This window comes from Zalophus californianus, chromosome 17, assembly GCF_009762305.2.
Source record: "Zalophus californianus isolate mZalCal1 chromosome 17, mZalCal1.pri.v2, whole genome shotgun sequence".
NCBI classification, from domain to species: domain Eukaryota; kingdom Metazoa; phylum Chordata; class Mammalia; order Carnivora; family Otariidae; genus Zalophus; species Zalophus californianus.
The window spans coordinates 2,804,744-2,822,379 of record NC_045611.1 but is presented as its reverse complement, the minus strand read 5'-3'; the positions used below and the strand labels follow the sequence as shown (position 1 = coordinate 2,822,379).

The 17,636-nt window shown below is 57.3% G+C and overlaps 1 protein-coding gene across 1 annotated transcript; it reads left to right on the top strand.

Annotated features, from left to right (window-relative positions):
- Positions 1-11,672: 11,672 nt before the first annotated feature.
- FOXF1 (forkhead box F1) lies at positions 11,673-17,370 on the top strand. The gene is made up of 2 exons (XM_027619431.2): positions 11,673-13,547; positions 14,984-17,370. Exons 1-2 carry the CDS (start codon positions 12,419-12,421, stop codon positions 15,142-15,144), a joined length of 1,290 nt encoding a protein of 429 aa, XP_027475232.1. The 5' UTR covers positions 11,673-12,418; the 3' UTR covers positions 15,145-17,370.
- Positions 17,371-17,636: the final 266 nt, after the last annotated feature.

Sequence of the window (17,636 nt, the reverse complement as noted above, 5' to 3'; positions counted from 1 at the left end):
CTCCTCCAAAATCAGAGCGTACCAGAGTCCGTCTGAGTCCTGGGTCTGCACTTCGCCTTCTTCCACTCCCCCCCCCCCCCCAACACACAAGTTCGACCCTGCTCCAGCCCGAATTAAAAATCGGGAGGGTTTTGGAGACCGCAATCAGCCTGGCTCCCCAGTGATTGGCTCTAGGCTCGGTCTATACGGGCAGAGGCAGACGGAGCACAGAGCTAGTTTCTCGGGTAATTCTGGCTCCAAACAAGGTAGCCAGAATGGTCCACGTAGTAGACCTTTGATGTGCTTTTTCTCCTTACGTTACTGCATAATCTTTGGTATCCTGCTATTTTCCATCACCCTATAGACATGTCCCAAGCAATCTTGCAATTTAAGTGCATTTCCCGGTTTTTGCAGGGGGAACAAAAGCCCCATTCGAGACACCCCATTGCACGGACCTTAGTTCCGGTCTAGGCGTCCCCCTCTAGCGGCGACCTATGTTGCATCCAGAGTCCAGCGCTGAGACCCTTCCCCTCCGCCCCTCTCCCTTCGTACGCCCGGGGCCGTCGCAGGATCCGGGACTGGGCAGTCCCGCCACGGCCAAAGCGGGGCGCCGGGCCCGGAGACGAGAGAGGAATTGGTTTCCAGAAGGCGCCGCTCCACAAGTGCGAGTCCCCGGGGCTCCCCGGTGCCCCGAGACCCCAGCCTCTCCCCTCAGACGCGCCGGCAGCGGAAGGCTGAATCGGGCCAAGCAAGTGAGAAAGAGGTCCTCACTGTCCCTGCCCCTGCCCGTACCCACCCCGACCCTTCCCGGGCTGGAGAGTTTTCAATTTGCCACTCCAGCGTCCCTCGCCGGCGTCCAGACGCGCACCCCCTCCCCCGGGATGGTCGAGGTAAAATAAACACCGCGTTCACGCAAGCAGAACCCATCATTTGCCCAAACCAAGGTTAAAATAATTGCTTCGTCGCAGAACAAGAACAGCAGTAACCAGCCGGGGCTGCCCAGGACCCTGCCGCCGCTGCCGCCCCCGGGGCCTCAGTGCACGCGGAGCCGCCTCTCAGCCTGGCCAGCCCCGGACTCGGAGCGGGGGGCGCACACCCGGGGCCCCGCGGGGCCTGGGTCCGCTAGAGAGAAACCTGTGCACGGTGGTTGCTGCGAGTCGGGCGCACCGCCTCGGCCGAACGCCAGCCCTCGGCGATTCTTTTCTGGGTGGCGAGGTAAAGAATGCTCCAGTCAGACTCGCCAAACCAGAGTGAGTCTGGGCAGCTTCAAAGGAGAGAGACAGAGAGACAGAGACAGAGACAGAGGTTAGGGGCATGTAGGCGGTGGTGAAGGGCAGCTACCCTGAAGCGAAGTCCTTTAGAAAATGCTACTTTGCAAAAACGCAGAGAAAAACGTGGGGGCGGTGGCCGGCAGGGTGGGCGGGGGGCGGTTAGGACATCCATAACTGGTCTCTTTAAAAAGAGCAAATTTGATTCCTAATTGAGTTACTTTTCATGGCGAATTAAATGGGTCCTAGCCCAATGCGGGGGGGGGGGGGGCGGGGGTGACCCCCGGCCACGTGGACCCAACCTATTCTCAAACTTCCACAGAGAAAAGGCAGGTGGGAGGAGGAGCGAGATGAAAGCAGCGACTTTGACCCTGGGTATACGACAAAATGTTTAAAATACTTTCAGGTTGATGCTTTTAAACACAGCAGGTCTTATACATCTTCCCATGTCAGGGATAGAATTTTCGTAAGTAATTGCTAATTATTAAGGAAAAAAAACCACCCGGGGTAAGGATTATTTGGCGACCAGGCAGAGACTAGACAGGCATGGTGAAAGCCTGCTGCCCCAAGGCAAGGACCAGCCAGGGGCTAGGATCCCCGGACCGACAGAGTTCTTCAAAGACTTGGAGTATTTCAAACATTGAGAAAATATGTTTCAAATAAAAGGACTAGAAAGTTTGAGTGGCTACTTTGGTTTTTTTTCCTCTGTTGGATTTTTAAATTCTGTAACAGGGTAAAAGCTGTCCCTTGGGAACAAGTTGAGCATTGAGAGGCAGACGGAATAGTAGTAAAAAAGGGACACAGCACATTTCAAAGGAAGGAGCTCTGCTGTCGTGAGGCATGGGGAGCGGCGGCTGGAGGAGAGAAAGAGCTATGCAATCTCCCCAGGGAGAGACCTGGTGCCTGGGCCGCTCAGGAGCCCCCTCCCAGAATCCCCAGGAAGTCCGCTCCTGCGGAGCTCGGACCCCTTTGGCCCCCAAAGAGCTGAGCCAGGGCTGCTCCAATGTCTGCCTTGCTCCAAGTCCTCTGCCCTGAGTTTGTGCCTCAGCACCCTGGGAGGGAGCAGTCTAGGGGCTAAAGGAGGCCCCCCCCCCCCCAGCAACACGGACACCCTGGCAGAGCGCTCAGACCAGAGGAGCAGTGCCGGGAAGTGGGATGGGGGTTGGCAGGGCCTCCGCGGGGGAGGCCTTGGACTTGCCCCTCCTTGCTTGGGGGGAGGCAGTTACAGAGCTGTTATCCTGCCGTTATGGGTGGTGGAAAGTGGGGGCAGAGACAGTCTCCCCTCTTCTTCCGGACTGGCCAATGGAGCCCAGAATTGGGACCCCATATTGCCCTCAGGGGAGGGAAGGAGGTGTCTCTTAATTGATCCCACATTTATCGGGCTCTCGCTGCCTGTGCTGTGCCTTGCTTTCCCGGCTGTGAAACGGGCTCCGCGATAGCAACCCCTTACTTGGCACGGTGCTGGTGCACAGCAGGCGCTCAGTGCTTCTCAAACCACAGTGCTGGTTTCTCACTGAGTGTCCCCTGGGGAGATAACCTTTATTTTCACCATCGTGCAAGTGTGAAAGGGGGCCCAGAGAATTTAAGAAGCTTCCCAGAGGTCACACACTTGGCCTGGCAGGGAGGTGGGACTCTAACCCAGGTCTTTGGCCCACCAGGCAACCTGCTCCAGGCGGCCACCGCATGAGGGTAGGGACTGCAGAGGGGGACGGGGGGACGGACGGGGGACGAGGCATGGCCGGCGGCGGGGAGCGGGGGGTTAAGGAGGGGCACAACTGAGACCTCATCATCATTCTGCATCAGAGAGTCAGGTCCGGGCCAGAGGCAGGTCCCCTCCAAGCCGACACTCTTCTCCCTCAGGTTGGTGCCATGATTCTGCGCCACCTTCACATTCATCCTGCCCAGAGTAGCCCATTTCACTGATGGCAAAACAGAGCCCACAGAAGAAGGGACTTGTCCAAAGTCATGTGGGCTGATTCCCCAATTTGCGTTCATTCCATCAAATCTCTGGTCCTGTCAAACGAAGTCCCTAGGCTGGGGCTCCATAGGCTTTTGGAACCTCCAGGAGAAAGAGACAAGAACTCTGAACCCCCAGACCCCCAAACACCACGGATGAGGGAGCACGCCCAATAAGAGCAACCACGGTTCACAATTACTCATGTATCCAATCTTTTCACTACCCAGAAGGAGGCACTGTCACTGTGCTTGTTCTGCAGATGAGAACACCGAGACACAGAGAGGTAAGGCCACCAGCCCCAGTCACCCAAGTCTCAAACAGGCAGGACTTGCACTCCCAAAAGCTCTCTCTGCCTTGGTTCACATTCAGGGCCCGCCCCCTCACCTCAGCATCCCTCCCAGACCCTGCTTGGGGGCACTTCCAGCATTTCTCATCTGGTCCTCAGGCCAGCTCTGTAGATGGGTACTGACCTTATCCCCGTTTCAAAACGAAGAAACTGAGGCACCCAGAGATTAAATCATTTGCAGAGGCTCTCTTTGTTTTGTTCTGCCCATGGCCTCCTCCTAAGGCCCAGGGACACCAGAAGGGCCCCCAAACACCCTTCCCCACTCTCCTGGGAAAGCCCCACTCCAGGGCTAAAGGGAATGAGGTCTGTGAACTACTTCCAGGAATACTGTCCGCAGGGAAATGTCCTTGTCAGAGTGGCCACTGACTAAGTGCCAGGAGCCCCGGAGAGAAATGTGTCCTGTGTGTGCCTAGCTGAGAATGCACCTCCAGACCCCTCTCACCCTCTCTATCCCTCCCCCCCTCACTGTCTCCCTCCCGGTCTCCCCCCACCCCCCCATGCTCCCTCTCTCCTTCTTACACACATTCCTCACTCCAGTCTGGAGCTCCCTGCCTGCCTGACCCCCTTGAAGGCCGCTAGTGTCTAGATGCCCTCCTTCCCAAGCAGAACCCATCCATCCGTGTGAGTTCTGTTTCTCTAGCGCAGGCTTGGCTTTGCTCTTTTCTGTTCCTCTCTCTTCCTGGTGTGTGAACTGATTCTCCCACAATCTGAATGTGCTTCTTGAGGTCTTGCTCTCTGTGTCTCTGACTCTAGATGTCTCTGGGTTCTAATGACCAAATATCCTGGGTTCTTCTCTGAGGAGGGGAGGGGGTCCACGTCTCCCGGGCATCTGTGCCATAATGCCCAGCACCCCACCCGGCTCTGACTTCCCAGGAGCTGTGCCACCTTCCCCCTGTCATGCACACACTAGAGCTGCCCCCCCCAATCAAACGTGCAAGAAACAGGCCCAGCAGAGCTATGCAAGTCCTCATGCGCCCACACACAGATCTTTCCAGGGTCCCTGCGGCAGCCGAGTTACAACCCGGCTGGGACAAAAGGGCCCAGCCAGACCGCGGGGAATGAGTGGGAAGAGGGTGTCACCTCCATTTTCTCGGCAAACCCTGACCTATGGGCCTGAACCCTCAGGCAGGTAAAGCCCCTTCCTCTGTCCATCCCTTCCTTCCCAAGCTGTGCCACAGCTGGGCAGATTTTGTTTTCTCCCTAAAAATAACACTTACTTTCATCATTTTCAATGCCCCCTGGATGGGAATAGACAGAGCACCACCAGCTATAAATGGAGACCAACAGGCACATTTCGACTGCACACACGGGCAGCTTTCTGGGAGCGAACTGATACTTTTGATTAAGGAACAAATCTGAGCCCCCCCTTTCATCTCCCCACCTTGCCTGGCCCCCAGTTCCCTGACCTCACTCTGTTCCAACACCGTCTTCCCCATGGTCTGTGTGTGTTTTACTCTCCCTCAACTCTGAGAAACACAAAATACCTAGCCCTTGAAATTTAATTTATATTTGCCTTTTGGTTTGTTTCTTTTTGGAACCTCACACAAAATTCATTTGCATCTTCCCTGGGCACTGCCCCTCCCACCTCAGGATTTATTTCTACTGGGCGCCCCACCCTCTGAGTAAGCCCGGGGCCAGAGCCCCTTTGGTCCGCCTGCACCTTCTGGGCATCAGTTCTCTCTCCTTCCGTGTGGATCCTTTGTTGGAAAGGTAAATCTGGGAGACACCCCTCTCCCCCACACACAACACATCCTCACAGACGCACACACGCCCGTGGGAGAGGGGACATCTCTGCCCCATCTTTCTGAGCACAGCTGTCCAAGCAGCAAGAGTAAAAATATACTGGGATGCCTCTGTGGGAAGGAGAGCCGCAGACGGCCCAGGCATCTGGAACGGGAGCCCCAGGGCACTCAGTGTCCCGGGAGCAGTCTCAGGCACTGCTAATGCCAGAAAACTCCCAAAAATCTCGCAGGGAAGAGAGCTGTAAATTCCTAGGCTGCAGTGTTGTCAAATATTTCATTGAAGAACGTCATGGAAAATGTGTGCTTTTGGGTAAAGTGCCCGAATAGAGGGGCAAACTCAGGGCTGCAAGAGCCCAAACACGAGACTTTTTTTTTTTTTCCTTGACCAAAATGTGAAAGTGTCTCTAATATGCCGCTGACTGGGGAAGACTATCTGCCAGGGTTGGGGTGTGGCTGACTCTCCCCTCAGCTGCTCCCCCGACGTGGCGGGGGTGGGGGGGTGGGGGGTGCCCAGAGGTGGGGTTTCCAAGCCCCATCTGCACAGAGGGCGCTGGCACTCTCTCCACACCCTGGGGTCACCCGTGAAGAGCCTCGGAGGCGGGGGCCAGAGTCTGGCTTGCTGCTGACAAGAGGGCAGAACAGGGCCACTGGGGTTTGCAGTTTGGTTGGGTGGTGGCGAGTACAGGTAGGGGCAGCCCCCCAAAATGAGGAGTGCGCTGCAGATCAGCTTTCCTGATGGCCGCAGCACGCCCAGGCACTGGGGCTCTCCACAATGAGCCCTTCCAGGGCTCATTCCACATGGTCCTGAGCTCACGGCCTCTCTGTGACGGACACAGAAGCACCTTGTCCCCACATCTCCAGTCCGCTCCGAGAATCACCCACCCTTGCCAGCATGACGAGTGCATAAAAGTGACTCCGTTGCCAGAAAAGTAAAGTAGGAGAGTCACTTCCCTTCTCTGGGGCCTGAGACGAAGAGAGAAACGCCTTCCAGGGTTACGGTTTTGTGAGCTAGTGACCGGCCAGGGCACACAAGCCCACAGCATTAGTGGTGTGACCCCTGCAGGAATATTCCGTGTGTCAGATCACACTCGAGTCCCCCGACATCTGTCCGCTCACCTATTTGCGCTCTGCGCGAACCCTGGCGCTGGGTCTCCTTGTGCTGCGCTGCACCCAGGATGCGTGGTGCCCTAGTGCCTCTCCCACACGATGGTCTGTGCCCACAGGCATCAAAGGGCACGCTTTTTACAATGTTCGTGTGCATAACCCACGAGAGCACACGCGCCCCTACAGCAGTCTATGTAATTCTGTATCATATGGTCCGAAGAGCCTATAATGTTCTGTGTCGGGAAGCCGTTACGTTGTACACGCCCTGGGACTGTTCTGTGTGTGTGATGTGCTATGCTCTACACATTCTACAATCGTCTGTATATGGAACACCTCAGAGTGTACTCCCATATTCTACACACATAACGAGTTCTACTGACTGAATCTGACAACATTAGTTCCACGGGAAGCTACCGCACCGCACTCCCCTCCTGGGAGCCTCAGCAGGGAAACGAGTTAGATGTGCACACCTCACGCTATTCTGTGCACACGGACCTCGTGTGGCACACCTGCCCGATGCCGTAGTGCCCACAACATGCCGGCACGGACCGCATCTTACCCTACTCCGGGCCTCTCTATTTGTTGCAGGTTTCTTTCTCTCTCTCATTTTTTTAAAGTAAACTGCCCAATGTGGGGCTCGAACTCACAACTCCAAGATCAAAAGGCAGCCAGGCGCCCCCATGTCCTGCAGTGTCTGCCTCCCTGGGCCGATATTCTACACATTGGCGTGCATATGTGCACACATCTGGCACCCGCAGAGAAACGTTCCACGTATTTTGTGCACAAATCATCCTATAACCCAGGGAAGGGGGGCTGCCCTGTCTCCTGACCCTGACTTCTCCACACAGTCTCCTGTCCCCAGGGCCACATTTTCACCCACAGATACCCCCCCACCACCCCACCACCCCGGGCCTCCCTACTGACCCTGCCAGGCCAGGCGGCTTCCCTAACTGCCCAGCGCCCACCTCAGGTCTGGGGCCCCGCCTGCCCTACCTTGTGACGCCTTGGGACATCGCTGGAAAGGGGTTGGAGGGAGCAGGGACAAGGGACGCTCAGGCCCCGCGTTAATGCAGAGCAGGGATAGTGGGGGACAAGGCGGCTGCCCTCTCGGTGGGTGGTCGGCTGCTGCCTTCACCCCCGCCCCCTCCTGCTGGGCCGGCCGGCCGGGCACAATCCAAGCTGGATCTGGTTCCCTGCTCGGGTTACGGCGCACTCTCCGCCGGGGCGGCTTCACTTAAGTAATTAGCCAGTAAAAATACCTTGGGCTCGGGGAGTAGGAGACATGGCAGGCGTGTCTGTTTTTACACCCCCCCACCCCAATTTAGGATTCCTGGGGCTAAAGCTGGGGCGCAGATTTGATTTGGGATGGGAGGGGTGTCTTTATGGATCTCTTTAAGCTAAGAAGAAAAAGCTGCCCACATCCCTGTCTGTATTTTCTCCGCCTGCTCCATGAGCTGGGCCCCGGGGGTTTTGTTTGTTTCTGTCTCTAGGATAGCCTAAGTCTTTCTCTGCACTCGCTTGCTCAATGCTCACAACGGCCCTGAGAATAAGTGCCGTTATTTGTCCCCTTTTTAGATGAGAAACCTAAGGTACACAGCATGATGACTACAGTTAATAATACCATATCGTATGCTTGAATGTTGCTAAGAAAGTAGATCTTAAATGCTCTCACACACAAAAGAAATGGTAACCACGCGTCGTCGGGATAGAGGTGGCACGGAGGAGGGAGGAATGCGTGGTGGCGATCATTTTGCAAAACATAAATGTATTCAATCAACACCCTGTACATTTTAAATTTACACAATGTTATGTATCCATTATATCACAATAAAGCTGTTAAAAAAATCAACCAACAACCATCTCCCCTCACCAAAATAAACTAAGGCACTAATAGCTTATGTAACATCCCTACATGGTGAATGCTGGATTCAAATCTGGACCACGACAATCCCCAGCATGCAGGCAGAGGGTCTCTGCCTTTTCCACTGCAGACCCTCACTCCCCTGTGGCTTAACTCCTGGTTCTGTGGTCAGATCCGGATTTGCATCCTGGCTCTGCAGGAAGCCCCAGGGTACGATAACTTGGGCTGGGGACCATCTGTAAAGGGAAGGATAATATTGACCTCCTCAAGGCTTCTGTGAAGATTAAACAAGTATCTTTGGGGCATTTAACCTGGGTCCTGGGTACATAGATGGGAGGTATGGCTTCGTGGACAGGCTCCAGGTGTTTGGTGAGACCTTGAAAACCACTCTATGAATGTTGCGCGTATGCGCCTTCTGGGGGTGGGAGGGCGGAGAGGATCTAGTTTTCAGTGGTCTGTCAAAGGGATTCACACCCCATGGAAAGGTTAAGAACATCCAAGGGGTGTTGATAAGGCTGCGATCAGCACCTGGCGCAGCCAGCGGTTGAGCTTGAGAAGTCCTATTACTGGCACTGTGTCTGTGACAGCTATTTCTATTTTATCACCTGCTCTCCAAAAGGTCTCTCTGCGCCTGTGTACCCAGGAAGCCAGGGGCTCGCAGGGAGGGCCACAGAAGCTTCTCTAAACTCACTCTCTCCACCCTCCACCTGCACTGAAGCTTCTGGGGGAGGGTCTGTCCTTGGGGGTAGAGAAAAAAGATGGAGAGGTGTTCGCTGGGCAGCGCTGGCTGACCCAGGCCAGGTCCTGGGTGGGCCTCAGTTTCCCCACTTCAAAATGTAAGATCAAGTGAGACTTCTCTGGGCAACTTAAGAGCTGAGAGCCTCCTTTCTGGGCATACAGAAAAGCCCTCCTTGCTATGGATGTGGTTTTCCCTATAATTGGAGTGGGTCCCCTCCAAATTACAGAGCTGGGAGCTCATTTCCCTTCCCCATCTTCTCACGCTCCCACCTTTGCCTCCCTCCTAGGTGGAGATAGGGGTTGGAAAGAGCTTCCATCTGCTTCATCGCTAAGAATCTGGGCCACTCGGCCCCCTGTCCCTGGGCAAGGTAACTGCTGCCCCTTCCCTGCAAAGTCTGGTTTGCTGTCAGAGCCTGAGGGGTAAGTGGAGGCCAGGTGGGGCCCCAACTCCACACTTCCTCCCCAGGAAGGCAGAAGCTCCCCTACCCCAAAACACACCGGAGCCCCCAGGGGAGCCAGTGAAAGACCACCATGTGCTGGAGGGAGGAAATGATCTGGGGGTTTAGCCAAAGATGGCATCTGCAGCCCCCTCCCAAATGGAGAGGACCCAAGAGGGAAAGGGCTACTGGAAAAAAGCCTCCCCCAATTGCAAGTCCTATAGAGCTCCCTCACTTTGAAGGCACCCTGTCAGAGAAATGGAGGCATTTGTCCTCCCGATTTCTGGGAGCCGCAGGGTAGGGCTGCACCCTTAGCAGGCTGGGGAGTGGGGCAGCCTCCCCCACGGGCCTCTCTACTAAATACCAGATGTGCTCCCAGCAGTTGGCAGTAGCGACCCCTTCTCGGGAACTTCCCTCCCGGCACCGCCAGGGCCTCCTAGCCTGCAGCTGCCGTTTGGCCAAAAAAAAAAAAAAAAAAAGTGATGGAGAGAATGTAAGAATGCATGCGAGCATAGACATGTGTACGCGCGAATGGAGGGGCTGTGCGTGGGCGAACGCACAGTGCAGGAGTGTGTGCACTTCACCGAAAGCGCGTCCTCTGTGGTGGGCAGGCCTGTGCTTTGGAGCAAGGCTCCTAAGCTGTGTGAGGGGTGTTCACTGAGAAGATGTATCGGAGGCTGTGCGCGGTGCTCAGGGTCTCAGTGGTCAGTGGACGCGGCTGGGCTGTGTGAAATGGGGATGGGTGTGCGGGCGTGCGCCCACCTGTGCGAAGATACAACCACACACAAACGTTCCACAAACCCTTCCCCTAGGCAGGGGAGCCCAGTGGAAGCGCAGTGCGGAGAAGGAGACTCTCTCGGCTCCCGCGAGCGCCACTCGGCCTGGGAAGGCAGCGACCGCTGGGCACCTTACGCCTTCAAGCCCCCCAGCTCCTAGCACAGACGTGCCAGGCGCCCCAAAGGCGACGAGGCGTCTACCGCCGTGGCTGAAGGCGTCTGAGCGAGGAGGGGCGACAGCAGGGGACAAGGAAGCCAGAAGAACCCGAGAGGACGGTGGGCTTTGAAAAGCGCGGCAGGACGGGCGCACTCCGAACCTCCCGGCACTCCTGGCATCTGTGTGTCGTCCAGGCTCCCGCCAGGGCAAGGCATCTAGGCTCCTCCCGACGGCCCTTGAAAACTTCCCTCTCCTCCCTACACTCGACCCAGGGCCGGGGCCAGAGAGGCTGGGCTCGGTGTCCTGCAGTCAGCGCGCGAACAGCACTCACCTGGGTCCCTGCTTGCTGTGTCGCGCCCAGCTCCTGCGCGGTCCCGCGCTCGGCGCCGCTGTCCCCTCCCACCCAGCCCTAGCCCGCACCCCGGTACTGCGAGGGAAGGCGTGCGTGCGAGCCCCCTGCTGCGGACAGCCTGGCGCGAGAGGGCCGCCGGGGCCTGTGCTCCCCGCCCGCGCAGACGGCTTTCCGGAACCTGGCCTGGCGCTCAGTGTCAGAGGCCCCGCGGCAGCGGCAGGCCGAGCCCACAGGGGCATTAGGCCAACTCCCCCCGCGCACGCGGAATTCTCTATTATTATTATTAAAGAATCCCCCAGAACGTGTTTACGTTGAGCCGTATAAACTTCCTGCCAGGGCCTTTACCATCTATGAGAAATCGGAACCTGTTCTTGGAAAGTGGGGACACCGGAGCTTCGGGGCCAAATGGGCGGATTTTCATTGTGTGCGTGTGTGTTGGGGGGGGACCCTGGGCAGCATGTGGGTTCAGATCCGAACGTGGCTAGTGTACACGTGAATGAGAGTAGGTGAGGATGGAAGCTCCTGTGGGCCTATTGTGTGCAAGTGAGTGAGCGCATTACTTGGGGCATACGTGCCTGAGCGAGGTGTGTGCCTGAGTGGGAAGGCTCGCATGAGTGTGAGTCTGCACTTCTGACTCTTCGTAATTTACCGGGTTTGCACGTGCACCAATGCATGCATGCGTGTGCGTGAATGAGCGAATGAGCGGGGCCGCTTGTTCCAGGAGACTTGCATGATTTTGGGCCCCAGAGGGCCAGCGGTTCTCACTTGCTCCCGGCCGGCCCGCGGAGCCCGAGACAAAGCGGCAGCGACCCGCCCTGAGCTTTCGTTTTCCGCCCGGGCTCGGCACCCGCGGCTACCCGCCTGTTCGCGCGCTTCTGGGCGAGTCCAAAAAGTCCCGGGCGCAGCGCAGTCCTTCCCGGGGCGGGGAGAGTGGGTAGGCGGTCCCTCACGGGAACGTACGCCCGCTGGCCGCGGGGACCCGTGGCCGAACCGGCTGTGCCCGCCGTGGCCACAGCCCGGTGTCCGCTGCCGCCGCTGCAGTTGCGATCCGCCACCGGGCTGTGCGCGTCGGAAAAGGCCCCGGGTGCCCGCGGCTCCGGGCGGGGAAGGAGGGGGGCCTGCGCAGAGCGGGGCCGAACCGCGGGCGGAGGGCGCATTAACACTTGCTCGCCAGGTTGGTGGAGGCGGGGCGGTTTTGCAGGCGGCCGCCGGGCGGCGAGGGTGGGGGCCCTTTAAAGCGCCCACCAACGCGGGGCCGGAGGGGGGCAGGGAGGGGAGGGAACTCCTGGAGGGTCTTAGGCCGGCCCGCGAGACGCCGCAGAGAGAAGATGCAGTGAGGTCGGCCTGGCTGGAGTCGTGGAGCCGAACGCCACGGGTGGCGGGGGCCAAGTGCTGCTCCCCGCGGGGGCGCACGGCCGCAGGCCCCGGAGGTGGTGCCTTCCCCAAAAAACCGGCGAGGGGGGGCTTCCTCGCGGCCTCTGCCGGGGCTGCAAAGAGGCTGCCCTCAGCCTCCGCTCGGCTCCTTCCCTAGTGGGAGGGCGAGAGGGAAAGAGGGAGGAGAGAGAGGTGGGGGAGGAGGGAGCTGGGGAGAGGGGGGCTCCGCGCCAACCGCCGGCGGATCCAGCAGCTCCTCGGGGAGGACAGGCGGGCGGGCGGGCGGGGGAGGGCGCGCCGAGGCCCGCTCCGGAGAAGTGGCCGCGGATGACGGCAGAGGTGCAGCCAGCCCCGCGCGCGCAGCCCCCTCCCCCTCGCCCTCCTGCCCCCCCTCCTCTTCCTCCTCCTCCTCCTCCTCCCGGCTCGTCGGCGGCGCAGAGCAGCGGCGGCAGCGGCGGCGGCAGCAGCCACCCGATGTCTTCGGCGCCCGAGAAGCAGCAGCCACCGCACGGCGGCGGCGGCGGCGGCGGCGGCGGGGGAGGCGGCGCGGCCATGGACCCCGCGTCGTCCGGCCCGTCCAAGGCCAAGAAGACCAACGCCGGCATCCGGCGCCCCGAGAAGCCGCCCTACTCGTACATCGCGCTCATCGTCATGGCCATCCAGAGCTCGCCCACCAAGCGCCTGACGCTCAGCGAGATCTACCAGTTCCTGCAGAGCCGCTTCCCTTTCTTCCGCGGCTCCTACCAGGGCTGGAAGAACTCCGTGCGCCACAACCTCTCACTCAACGAGTGCTTCATCAAGCTGCCCAAGGGCCTCGGGCGGCCTGGCAAGGGCCACTACTGGACCATCGACCCGGCCAGCGAGTTCATGTTCGAGGAGGGCTCTTTTCGGCGGCGGCCGCGCGGCTTCCGAAGGAAATGCCAGGCGCTCAAGCCCATGTACAGCATGATGAACGGGCTCGGCTTCAACCACCTCCCGGACACCTACGGCTTCCAGAGCTCCGCCGGCGGCCTCTCGTGCCCGCCCAACAGCCTGGCGCTGGAGGGTGGCCTGGGCATGATGAACGGCCACTTGCCGGGCAACGTGGACGGCATGGCTTTGCCCAGTCACTCGGTGCCACACCTGCCCACCAACGGTGGCCACTCGTACATGGGCAGCTGTGGCGGTGCTGCGGCCGGTGAGTACCCGCACCACGACAGCTCGGTGCCTGCCTCCCCGCTGCTGCCTGCGGCCGCCAGTGGGGTCATGGAGCCGCACGCAGTCTACTCGGGCTCCACGGCCGCCTGGCCGCCCTCGGCCTCCGCAGCCCTCAACAGCGGCGCCTCCTACATCAAGCAGCAGCCCCTGTCCCCCTGCAACCCCGCGGCCAACCCCCTGTCTGGCAGTCTCTCCACACACTCCCTGGACCAGCCGTATCTACACCAGAACAGTCACAACGCCCCAGCGGAGTTGCAAGGTGAGTGGGGAGACCAGGGCTGCCCTGGTCCTGGGGGACTCCGACATCTGTCAGTGCGCTGAACCCAGCCCCCAAACCGCTGACCGCCCTGGGCGAGAGCTCGATGCCACTTCCGTGGGGTGCGAACCCCACTGCTTGGGGAGGCATCAGCTCTCCAGAGTATCTCTCAGCCTTGTATGCCGCCCTTTGAAGGGTGAGTGCAGCTGGGGGGGGGGGGCAATTTAGGCCAAGATAAGTGTTGTTTCTCCTTTTTGGTTCCAACTCCCAGCTGCTGGTAGTCCCTAGCCTGGCCAAGTAGGCCCCTTCCTCACCAAAAAGACTCAAGAGCCCAATATTCTACATCTCTTGGAGTCCTCAGCCCCCTCCCACCTCACAGCAAGCTCCCAGGATGGAGCCCAAGCCCAGTCCTGGCCAGCTGGCTGGGCCTCCTCCGTAATGGGCACCGGAAAGCTGCCGGGGCAGAAAGGGAGAGTTAGGCCCAAAGCTGCCTGGGCTGGGGGCTCAGAGGCCCAGCACCCACACCTCCCAGGGAACCAGGCCTGGCTGTGGGAAGGTCGAGTTGGGGGACATTTTGTGATGACAGAGGCAGAGAGGGGCTGTGGCCAGGCCCAGAGCAAGAGTTAGAGGTGCAGGCTCCACAGACTCTTTTGTTTCTGAGGATCCAGGCTTTCGGTCCCTCTCAGGTATACTCCCCGCCTCTGAGAAGGAGACGCAGAAGAGTCTCCCCTCCGGCACTCTCCTTTCCGCCCCCACCAGCCTCTCTGGGCCTGCTTCTGGAAAGGGCACGGAGGAGCTAAGCAGGGCCTATCAGGGCTCAGCTGTCAGCCACCCGAGGGAGGCAGGAGCCGGCCTGGAGTTTAGAGGGCCGCCTCTTCACGGGGATCTCCCTGCTTGGGCTGCTTCAAACTCCCTGCCTTTGCTGCCTCTCCACCCCTTGGGGGAGGGGGCTGTTGTCCGAGGGGCCCTTCCCCTGGAGAAGCCTCCAGCCACACCAGGGCCTCTGCAGGCTTTGGGGTTGGGAAGTGGGTGCCCCAGCACCAGGCACAGGCCTTGGGCTGGCCGTGGAGGTGGAGGCCAGACTCCCCTTGAGGTCTGCTGGTCCATGGCAGCCCCCTCACCCCTTCCCCTTCAGCCTCAGGAAGCCCCAGCCCAGAGCTCTGGTGTCCGGGGCGGGAGAGGCCCACACAGCGGGCATCCAGGGAGCAGGGGTCATTGCTGGGGTCCTGGGATCTTCTGCTGGAGCACAGAGCCTAGGGCCTGAAACCCGGGGCTGCCTGGACCCGCCTGAGGCCGGGCCTCTGGGAGTCTGGCACCTCGGTGGGGCGTAGGGAGGCAGCAGGGCTGTGCGCTAGAGCCGGGTGGCGCGGCTTCTCCGCCTGGAGCCCTGGGCCCCGACCCTAACTCTGCTCCCTGCCCTCCTGTTGCCTCCTCTGCAGGCATCCCGAGGTATCACTCCCAGTCCCCCGGCATGTGTGACCGCAAGGAGTTCGTCTTCTCCTTCAACACCATGGCGTCCTCGTCCATGCACTCGGCCGGCAGTGGCTCCTACTACCACCAGCAGGTCACCTACCAAGATATCAAGCCCTGCGTGATGTGAGGCCGCCGCTGGCGGGACCCTCCAGGCACGGGCGGCCTGGCGCAGGGACCCGGAACCCATCGCAAGAAACTGCTTTATTCTTGAGGTATAACCGTAGGCAGAAGACAAGGGTTTGACCCCTACCCACCCGGATTATTTGGAAAGGAATCCCCAAGGCCAAGACCCAGCATGGTGGTCAGAATCTCCTCCCCCACTCCTTCAAAAAATTAACAAATGGTGGCTGTGGGGCCTGGTCTGACTGCAGCTGTTGGTAAATAAAGTATCTATTTTTGATCCAGTTGAAGCCCGCTGAGAAGGTGCTGTATTGGCAGAAACCTCAACATCTAAACAAGAATTCTGCTGAGGCCTCTCCCCACCTTCCCTCCAATGGCAAAAGTGGGGGAAGGTTTTCAGAAGAAAGGCAAACATGTGAGACCATCATTATCAAATACTTTTATTTTTTGGTTGAGTATTTATCTTTTAATTTTTAATTTTTTTTTTTTTTTTTTGGAAAGAATGTCTTGGAATGCGCAAGTCTCCTCTTAGAGCCGTGTTTTGCAGGGAAGGGGGGGGCAAGAAATCACGTCTCCCTCCCCATCTCAGAAGCCCTCCAGCAACCACAGGTGGATCTTTGTGCGGACTTGCGTTTCTGAAGCCACTGTTCGTCTTACAAAAGGAAACCAGAAGGAGCCCAGAAGCAGGGGCTCCCGGGGCCTCTGCCCTCCCCTCAGCCCTCCTCTGCCTTCTCTACAGTCCTTTTGGTTTGTTTCCAGTTGCATTTTGACTTTTTTGGCGGGTGTTTTTCTCACAAGACCCGACTGTCTCCCGATCTCTACTGTAAAAAACGTGCTGGTGTGAGAGCAAGGGGGTCACAGCGCGGCGCGGGGACAGGGAAGGCCGGTGAGCGCGCGAATTCAGGATTGCGGCGACGCAGAAAGGTTAAGGCACTTTTTTAAACTATAGCAAGGCTCATCCTGTTATTTATTCTACTTTCTTTCCCTAATAATCGAAACACCGCATAGGCTCCTCCGTTTATCAGTATTAATGGTGTAACTTTGTTGGCAATATTTGCCGCGTAGAATTTTTTTTTAGAGATCCATTGTAAATTTGAAACAAAGTCCGATCTGTGTAAAAACAAATTTCCATATGTTTATATAAATATATATATAAAATGAAGGACTACCCCCTTTTTTTAGTATTTGGCTGCTGGGGTGCAGCGTTTGTGACACGTATTTTAAATTTCCTTCTGCACTGTATAAAATGACAATTTGAGGATGTTTTGCCTTTTGTGTATTTTTTCCTAAAAAAAGAACAAAAATAAAAATGTATAACATTTGTACATTGCCGTTAACATTGTATCAACTAGAAATAAAATCACATGAGTATTTTATTGGGATTGGGATTGCAGAATATCTTCCAAACCCCAAAATATACACAGAAGCCAGTTTGGGATCTCTCTAGACTTGTTTGTTGTATATGTAAAATACGGGTGATGCTGAATACTTTCTTCTTTTTCTCTTCTCTCCCCCCCCTCCTCCTCCTTCACTTCCCACCGAAGTGAAATCTGGACATGAGTAACTATTTTTCTTGGCTTCTGTTTTTTAAGAAGAGCCCTCTGCCCCCCTAAGTGTCATTTCTTGTTTTAAAGATATAATCAGATGTTGAAAGAAAAACCGTGCTCCTCCTTTCCCCAGGGAAAACCATATAGATATAAGTATATATGTGATTTTTTTTTTAACTTTTAACTTTTTTTTTTTTTTTTTTTTGCCACCAATCAGTTTTACTTGGAGTTTCAGGCTTAATGTTACCATATCCTAGCTGCTATAAATTATGAAAGAACTTAAATTTTTTTGTACAGTTTTTGTCTTTTTGTTTTTGGAGGGTTTTTTGGTTTTGGTGCTCTACACTTGGTTTTCCCCAACTGAGAAGTGAGTGAAATTTAAGCAAGAAAAGGACCATTGGTGGGAGAGCAAGGTGACAAAAACATTTCCATTCAGTAACATCTTCCCCAAAGTCATTGTGGGGGGAAAACACTGTTTAAAACCTGTGTCTCCAGCCGACCACCCTCTTTCTATTCCAATTCCCGCTTACCTAAGAAAACAAACAGTTAGATCACATTGTCCGTGCGGCCATTCAGGACCCACCGCAGTTTCTGCCCGTCGTGGGGTCGCAAGCCTCTGAACCTGGTTCTTCTCAAATTTGACATTTTGGACTTGAGAGTAATTTCTCCAGTGCTCTGTTACATCAAAATTATCAAACTCGCCCAAGCAATTAATGTCCCAAACTAACCGCTGTCTATAAAACTGAGATAAAGGGTACAGGAAAAGTCCGGGGACTCCATCCCCGGGGTCTCTGGTGGGCCGAAGCGGCGGGGCCGCGGTCTCCCTGCGCAGTCCGCTGTTGCCCGCACGCGCCTGGCCCTGCACTCCGGGAGCACGTTTGCAGCGAGCAGAGAAGGCACTGTCCTCCTGGGGTGGAGGCCACCACAGCATCCCATCGGTGCCCAGGAAAAC